Genomic DNA, 9476 nt, shown 5'->3' with positions numbered 1-9476 from the left:
TTAAGGTTTCAAATTGTGACCTTATGGCCCCTTAAATTGTTACTTTACATATCACAGCATAAAGTAAAACTGTATGTTTTTTACATATACTTCTAAAACTATTAGCACATCATTTTTGTTTTAAACACTGAATGTAACTATTATAAAATACTATAAATTTTCATTTTAAAATTACTTAAACAACAGACATAAGCATATTTTTAATCAACTACAGTTGTTATACATAGTGTTAACAATAAGTTTTTCTGAACACATAAAGGTACTATGGCTTTATAAAAATAGTTTTTTTTCTAATTGATTTACAGATTGACCAAAGTTTAGAAATAAAAAAATAATTTTACAGATATTTTATTAGTAGGTTTAGTAAGCAAATTTTTTTGTTTTTGCAGTTATACCATCAATTAAGGTCATATTTAAAACTATAATCACCTTAAACTTCTAGCGAAGCTTGCAGTTTTATGAATAATACATTACATAACACTATTCAGAAAATTATGTTTTTAAAGCACATAGATGTTTACTATAAGTTTGAAAAAAAACCATTATAAAATTTAAACACAAATAATTTCTTCAGTTTTTTTATAGTTTATTCTAAAAGTAATTAGAAAATCAGATAATAAAATATTTAGAGACTACAAACATTGAGTCTAACGTCGTTTTGAAACTAAAAGATAAGCTTTTTTATCATCATTTGTTATTGGTGTTTTAGCTAAGCCAATAACATTCAAAACTTCAGCTGAATTGTTTAAAAAAAAGTCAAATGATAGAATTTATTTTAACATCAATCACAATATATATTATTGGGTATGTCTAATGGAATACGTACAAGTAAATAAAACAGTTAGATAAAATATTGCAATAAACTTCACGTTTCATTAGTAACGGTAATAAAGTGCAGTGAAACAGCTGAAAATGCAGCCGAACATAACGGCAAAACCGGTTGAAAGTTTGCTTGACGAGGCCTTTCCGAAATTGTCCAGGCAAGTTTTGCCGTCCGGGCACTTCGACTTGGCGACGCCGTTTATGTACGGCTTCTGTCCGACGTAGTTGCCCGCCGGCCCGTAAGTGCAGACCGTCAGGTACTGCGGACCGTCCTGCTTTCCAATGCCCTGGATCGAATCGCAAGCTTCCACTGTCACGTTAAACTATTGTTAGACAAGACAGTTGATTTATAACAGTTTACTTATAAATAAAACAATAGTGATGAATGAAAACCTTTAAATTGATACATAAAAAACGAGTTTTATTTTAATTTACATGTTTAATAGTTAAAAGTATGTTGAACGTTAGTATTAAATTAAATTTAACTTTAGTTATTAGGTGTGACGAGATTTATTTTATTAAGTTTATGAAAATTTAATTAGTTTATCATTTATTTTTATCTAATTTATATCTAGTAAAAACATACACTTCTAATTAAAAAAACTAATGTTTTGATAATGTTTAACTATTATTATTTTGACATTTTCGTGGAAGAAGACCAACTTTTATATACAATTTTAGCATTTTGTTATTAAGTTTGAAGTTTTAAAAACAATAATTGTATACTGTGTTTTTATTCAACTTTTGAACTATAAAGCTAAGATATTAAAGTTAAACTTGTTAAACTCAAATTTAAACTTCATGAAATTATTTACTCTAAAACATAACTTAAAAATGATCAAAAAAAAAAACTTTAAATCTAAATTAATAAAATATTATAATACAAAATCAATACACAATAAAACACAACTTTACGAACCGGCACAGCCAACAGTTTCGGATTCGGCCCAGACCACCTGGGTGTAGTGGCCGCAGACCCCGCTGCACGCGTTGCTGTTGTAATCGTAGTCCTTCACTTCGTCCGCCCATCCCTTCACCGCCCCCTCCACGGCCGTCTTCAAGTCGGGCCGGTAGCTGGTGCCCCACTTGTACGCCAGGTTCTCGCCCACCGACGAGTACTTGGACGTCTTCCGCGTGTTCTTGTCGCTGTGCTCCCAGATGCACTTCTTCGCGTAGTTCTGGGCGAGAGTTTCGAGGCCCTGGTCGTGCTTCAGCTCTATCATGTTCGCCGCCGGGGGATACACCTAAATTGAAATTGGGTTTTTGTAGTAAAAAACTGGCTGTGGTGGTCAGGAGTCTTATATGCACAAAGAGACGCTTTTGCACGGGTAGAAAAAAAATTTAATTTTGTTTTTTTATTTCTTTTTTTTTTACTATTCCCCCTTAAACATTACCACCGGTCGGATATTTTTTTCTTTTTATTTTTGTTCATTTGTTTTTTATTTGATTAATAAATTTTAGTAGGTATATATATTTTTTTTCTATCACTGTTACCCTTTATCCTTACCCTCGGTCGGTAACTTTTTTTGTTAGTTAATCTTTTTACTTTTTCTGTTTCTTTTTATTATTTTTAGTTTTTTACTCTCGTGCAAAAAGACCCTTCGTGCAAAATTGTCTTGTGCAAAAATTTACCTTCGTGCATAAAAGTCTTCGTACATATTTGACCAATTTTCGGCTGCGGTTGTCTTAATTAAGATTAAATGCTATGGTTTCTGTACAAAAAATAAAAAACAGTACTGACTTTTAAGTAGAGCTAAAACAAGGTAGCTATGAAACAACTATTTAAATTGATTTGTTTGAAGTTTAACAATAAACAAGATGATATTTCCTTAAATGAAAACTTTTGAAGTAAAAGGATAATACTTTATTATTAATAGCTAAATTTACAAAGATTTTGCTAAGCATTTTTATTGAGACACTATTTTTGTAAATCATTTCATATATTTATCTTGTTCCATAGTACTTAAATATTAATAAAAGAAAAAATAAGTTTGAGCAAATTAAATAAGAAGAAAAACACAACTTTTAGTAAACAAAAAAGCTGTGTAGGCCTATTTAAAAATTTACGTAGCTTTTTTCCGTTTTGTTTCAAGTATTTTACAAGCTAGATCAGAACTTACTTTTGCTAAACTAAAGAATACCTATGACTTTTTGAATTAATTTCCTTTATTTTAATAAAATTGCTTTAATAGAATTGTAACTTGAATAATCACATCATATATGTTTTTTGAAATATATTTCTGAAAGCGTTGATTAATAAGTAAAGCATTTTGCTTGAAATACTATTTATAAATAATATAAATTCGTTTTGAAAATAAGCATTACAACAATAGACTTATACATATAGTATATTTTTAAAAACTTTATTTTATAATTACAGTAATTAGTAAAGCTTTTTTAAAGTAGTTGTATTTTCCCCATATTTCAAAAATAAGTTGCTTGAACTTTAGGATAAAAGTTTTATTTGTAAGCAAAACTGATAAACTTTTAAACTTATATTATCAGTTAAGATTACATTTGAAACAGTTCTAAAATCGAACTTTTAGCGATACTTGCGGTTTTATAAGTACTTTAATACACAAAGTTAACAAGATATTTAAAATTTTATAGCAAGCACAATTGTCACTTAAAACCATTGACTCGTATCAAAAAGCTTCAAATCTTATGTTATTTAAAACGCAGGTCTATAACAGGTAAAAATTTGTTTTACTTAAAGTTTTGAAAATAAAATATTAGTAAATTCATTTACAAAGTTTAATTTAAATGTTTAAATGTATAGATTACTTGTTACTTATTGTACTTAGATTGAACAACACACATAATTATAAATTGAAAATTACTTACGTTGAGTCTAACGTCGTTATGTAGCTTGACATAAGCTTTTCTGTCATCATCTGTTATTGGTAATGTAGTTGACCTAACTTTTAAAGCAACCACTGATATAATTACCGTGATAATGATGTGTCTTATCATGCTAAAGTTTTAATTTTGGAAAACTTTAAAATTAATAATTTTTAGCAAGCTATTTAGAAAGCAATAAATGTTTATAAATACCTACATTACATACACATGATGATGCAATAATTAAATAGAGCAAGACTAAATTATTCAATTTTTCATACCTTTTAAACTTCCTTAAACTTCTCTTGTTTTATGTTAGTAAATACAATAAGTTTTTCATACATTGAATTAATTACTAGAAAGTTTGCCATACTTAAGAGAGATATCTATTTTATATTTTAACTTGGTGTATACAAAAATGATCTGGGTTTTCTCCATAAAACCAAATAAGTTCATTTGAGTAAATCAATGCAATGTTTAGATAAAATCGTTTTTCAAATACTAAACACAATGTAAAAAGAACTTTATTCCTTTTCAACATAAATAACTTGTGTATAAAATAAACAGAACTTAAAAATTAATGTCGTAGTAAAAATGTTCCTTTTATAAAAGTAATTTAAAAGAAAAAGTACTACACAAGGCACTAAACCTTTATTCAGTAAAAAGAGAGATAATAAACTTTTATAAACAATTAACTGAACAAAAACAGCACTAGACTAAATGTAGCACTAAATCAATGTAATAAAACAAAATTGCAATTATTAAGTGGATGCTTTTATCAAATTACCAGTGCAATACATAACTTTTAATCAATAATGCTTCAACGCAAATTCAAAACGTGATAATTAAAACAAAAGTTAGTTCAGTTTGCTTGAAACAATAAGCATAACCGGAAACAAATACGCAATTTTAAATCATATTTTGAAGCTTCAATTTTTTTGCGTGAGATAGTTTACAAGGTTATGAACTTTATTGAGTATTCTGTTTTAAAATAATTTGTATCTTCAAATTAAACTATTTTTGTTTCAGATATCTGTGAATTCAAAACCTAAAGTATTTTAACAGTAGCAAAAACCTTTATTTTAGGAAATGTATTTTAACTTTACATAAAAATAAAGCTAGTGTTTTATAAATTAATGATAAATATAAATAGAACATTAAAGTTTTAACGTCAAAAAATCTTCAACAATTTTTTTTTTTATTTAACCGCAAAAAAGTACTCATATTTGTTGATAAGTGCTATCTAAAACTCACTCTACAATTATAAATGCTTATTAAATTTTGATTGAAAGTAAATACAGTAAGATACTAAGCTTTAATACTTTCGGATTATAAACTTAAATCTAGCAATAATTTTATGCTTATATGTAAAAAAAAATTGCATACTTTTCAAATAAAGACAGGAATACTTCAAAGTAATTTAAATTATAATGGATTTATAAATAACGGTGTAGTACAAAAGCCATTTAATTTATAATAAGTAAAAGCTATTATAAACATGTTGTAATTAGTTATTTAATTATTTTTAGTTGTTTAAACGTTTAAAAATGTTTTGTTTTAAAAAATTTAATTATAACAAATTCTACTAATTTCTAAGCTGATTAAGTTGTTTAAATGAAAAATTAAATAAGCTTACATGTACTGTAAACTGTTTAAACGCGTAAGTTTTTTTTAAACTGTTTTAACAATTTTTTTCTGGTGAATAAGTTATTTAAAAAATACAACAAAATAAATTTCTTTTTTTCTTAAATTTAATTGAATATTTATAAGTAAATCATGTCAAAAATGTTATCTTACTAATCAAAATGAATAGAAAATGAAACGAAATTATAATGTAACTATAACTTTAAAGTTTAAAAATAACAAATGACGCAAAGATCAAATCTAAAAATTAACTAAATGCTAATACTAAAGAACTTTGCTGTACTAATAAACTTGTTAGATTAAAATCAAACTAAAAAAACCAGCGATAAAAACTAAGAAAAGAAATAAAACTACACTTTTTAAAAGTTTAAGGAACCAATTTCTTTAAAACTACTTAATATAATGATTTAAGACTAGACTTTCCAAATCCTTGTATTGAGTAGTTTTAAAGTAATTGGTTCCTTAAACTTTTAAAAAGTGTATTTTATTTTTATTGTTAGTTTTTATCGCTGGTTTATTTTAGTTTGATTTTAATCTAAGAAGTTGATATTAGTACAGCAAAGTTTCCTACAAATAAGTTTCCCACTAAACTATAAAAAATAGTTTTTATTTATAAATGATAACAAAGTAGTTAAAAACTAATATTTTTGTTGTAACTAGGTTTTTTAATAGAAAAAGACTAAACAAACTTCACTTGATAGTTAATTTTATACTTTATAAAGTTTTCTGTGCACAACAAAATAGTTTCTATGCACTTAACTGTTCTAATGTATACTCATTTTACTGTACAAAAGCAAAGACAAAGTAGGTTAGAAATGATGTAAATAATCGCGTTCATTTATGCTATTTTTCTACATATTTCTGTTATTACATACACCCTCTTTATTTTTCAAGTAAACTACAATTATATATTTACAGTTGAAGGAAAGAAATAACTTTTCAATAACTGTTATATATTAAACAACAGCATTCGTACAAACTTTTTTAATGTTTGCTAGTTATTACTTCTTTTTACAACAAAAGGTGTATACGTGCAGGAAATTTCATCTAAAACGTTATTTGCTATGTTTAAAGCCTTAAATGTTTCCAAAGCTCATCATAAATGTGTTCTAACAAAGTTAGTGTATGCCAAGGTGAAGTTTTTAAACACGTTTTTTTTTTAATAAATTTACTCTTTACGTACCCTAAGATGGTTTTTTATTTATATAAATTCTTGAGTGATTTGAAAACAATGCCTAGATTTTTCCCTCCTACTTACAGAAAGTTTAAGAGATGCTTTAATTTTTCAGTATTACGTTTGACTTATAGTATTCTTTTATAAAAACTGATATGTTAGTTCCAAAATGTATTATAATTTTTACCAATGTCAAAAATAAAATTTTATAACACAAGTGTTGCTTGCTTGTTTTTTTTTTGCTTTTAAACTAAATCGTGCACAATTAAATAGATCTAAATTTTTTTTTTTTTTATTGTCTTACAATCAAAATAGTATGTTTGTTTATGTGATTAATTATTTAAGACTTTTTGTTTTCAGGAAAAGTGCAAACTTACTAAACAGTTTTAAAACATAGATACGCTACTGTTCATTTTACATCGTTGGTTGATTTCTTTTTAAATATGCAAAACACTGCTTTTTTTTCAATAATTACTTGTTTTTCTTAATTAAGACTCTTACAACCTTTTAAACTTGAGCAATTCGCCAAAGTGTACGGAACAAAGCTAAGATAAAACACAAGAAATTACAAGTATCGACGTTAAGTATAGGAAATGTCAATTTAAATAAAACTGTAAAACTTTTTAGCATTTTTGAAAGTAAACTACTTATTGTATGTTTTGGTTTTAAGAAAACAAACAGAGAGATCTCAACTATTGGAGGAGAATAATGAATTTATTATTTCAAGAATTTATTTTACAAACTAAGTTTCGGTCGAAAACCTCGTCAGTGCTTAAATAGACCTAAAAAGACATGTGACAGTCATGGAAAAAAACATTTAGACAATTAAATTAAAACAAAAACAAATTTTTACTCAAAAATTTTTACTTTAATAAGCATTTTAATAACTGTATAAAACTGTGAATAAAAAAGTAACAGCTAAAACATATAGTTTAACAGGGACAAAATAAAAATTTATTACGTCTTTTGAGTTTTAACTTCAACAATGTTTTTCTTTTTAGAAAAGATTTAAATCTTTCAATTTTTTCGTATATTAACTAAAAAAAATATAACTGTACGATATAAATGGTTTTTAATTTATAAGTAAGATAATTAAAAGTCATAAACAACAAACAAAAAATTAAATGTTTGAATTTAATTTGAAACTTACATTTTGTAAAAAGTGAAAACATAATTAAAAAAAAAACTGCTGTAAGAAGTTTACATAAATATTTTCAATCAAAGTTTAAGATAATCAATTCTTTCTGAATCAAATTACAATCATAGACTACCTTTTTAGCTATAAATCAAAAGTTCAAAAGTTTTGAAATATTGAAAATTTATTTTTCATACAATAAGTTACATAAGACACACAATTTCAAAAACACTAAATATATTTCGAGCAATTCTCATCAGTAGAATACAAAGCTAACATATTATAAGATTTTACAAACTTATATAGTAACCAAGTAATCAAGTAATCATAAAGTAATCAAGAGATTGATAAAGGACAAAAGCAATTAGTAACAGTTGAAATCAAATAAGTCCATTTACGTTATAGTTGATCTACAGTAAAACTAAACATAAATAAAATGAAAACAATCCTTAAAAAGTATAACGAAAATAAAGAAACAGTATAGTCAAAACATTTTTGCTTACATAAAACAGGTTTCTTTAACAAAATACAAATGGCTTTTAATTAAATCAAATCGAAAACACTACTACAAGTTTTAATAATTTAAAATCTGTTTGTATCATTACTGTTAGATTAACTAAATGTTCTGCAATAGATGAACGTTTAGATGCGTTTAAAACCTTGACCGGTGTATCATCTTTTTTGTCTGCAAAGCAAAAATTTTCAACACTTTTTGGTACATGCTCTTGAATTCTTTTCTTCAGATGTCTTGTCGTTAATCCAATATAACTTGCTGTAAAACAGCAGCTATATTGGTAGATTACCATACTTTTATTTAAGTTTGATACTAGATCCTTACCAACTGGTGTTAACAGTGGCTTCGAGGTGAAAACGATTCTAGGGTTTGCTGCACGACAAGTATTTCTTAATAATTGTCTAATTTTATTTTCTAACATCTCTGAGCTTTTATTAATGAGTGGAACTTTTAAAGTAGCTACACATTTTTCCGGTCATATTGTCTTTATTCTATCCAAGCTTTTTAAATGTAGATGAATTGTTTTGTAAACTAGCTCTTGTGGGTAACCGTTTTTGTTTAATAGTAACTTGATCTGTTTTATTTCAATAAGAAGCAACTCTGGGGAACAAGTTTTGTGTGCACGATGACACAAAGTTCTTATTAGATTTACTTTCCTTCTTAAACTACAGTTTGATTGAAAATTTAAATAACATCCTGTAAAAGCTTTCTTACTATAAACTGAAGTTTAAAATTTATTTTCTTTACGTTTAACTAGTACGTCCAAAAATGCAAGTTCATCATTGTTTTCTATTGTGAAATTATAGAATCATGAGCATTATTCAAAATATTAAAAAATTCATCTATAATTTTCTCGTTTTTTACTAAAACAAAAAAATCACAAACATACCTTAGATACAACAAATTATTTTTGAAAGCAGGAACAACTTTTAATTCAATAAAACCCATAATTATATTCGCCAATGTTGTTCCCAAGGGGATTCCATGTCTATTTCGTCTTGTTAGAAATAAATTAGGGAGTTAAAACTAAACTTAACGCCAGAAGCTGCAAGTTTCAAAAGTTTTTTGAAATTCATTCTGCTAACTGTAGGTTTACTTATCTTATGCAATGTATCAACACAAATTTCAATAACCTCTTCCAACGGTACATTAGTAAAAAGGCTTTTAACAACAAATGACGCAATAAACGTATTATTAGCTTTCATTCCTTTAATTTGTCTACGAACGTAAAAGAATCCTTTAAACAATATGCAGAAAAGTGTTTCAAAACTGGTTCAAGACTCGAATTCAAAAACTTTGCCAATTTATGCTGTGCTGAATTAACCATAGATAAAATGGGCCTTAAA

The 9476-nt window shown here is 26.2% G+C and overlaps 1 protein-coding gene across 1 annotated transcript; it reads right to left on the bottom strand.

The window, feature by feature from the left end:
* Positions 1-756: 756 nt before the first annotated feature.
* LOC145840510 (GLIPR1-like protein 1) lies at positions 757-3840 on the bottom strand. The gene is made up of 3 exons (XM_082947795.1): positions 3667-3840; positions 1742-2066; positions 757-1132 (listed from the first exon to the last, which is right to left on the bottom strand). The coding sequence occupies exons 1-3, from the start codon at positions 3793-3795 to the stop codon at positions 876-878; spliced, it is 711 nt and encodes a 236-aa protein (XP_082803921.1). The 5' UTR covers positions 3796-3840; the 3' UTR covers positions 757-875.
* Positions 3841-9476: the final 5636 nt, after the last annotated feature.

Source organism: Thalia democratica, chromosome 7, assembly GCF_965202585.1.
Source record: "Thalia democratica chromosome 7, ktThaDemo2.hap1.1, whole genome shotgun sequence".
In the NCBI taxonomy this organism is placed as follows: domain Eukaryota; kingdom Metazoa; phylum Chordata; class Thaliacea; order Salpida; family Salpidae; genus Thalia; species Thalia democratica.
Note: the sequence above shows the minus strand (reverse complement) of the source record. Positions and strands in the feature narration are given on the sequence as shown.

Coding starts and splice junctions, on each gene's coding strand:
- LOC145840510 (XM_082947795.1), bottom strand. CDS start 3,795: ATGATAAGACACATCATTATCACGGTAATTATATCAGTGGTTGCTTTA. Junction 2,067..3,666: donor ATAACGACGTTAGACTCAAC/GTAAGTAATTTT, acceptor ATTTCAATTTAG/GTGTATCCCCCGGCGGCGAA. Junction 1,133..1,741: donor CGAAACTGTTGGCTGTGCCG/GTTCGTAAAGTT, acceptor TTAACGTGACAG/TGGAAGCTTGCGATTCGATC.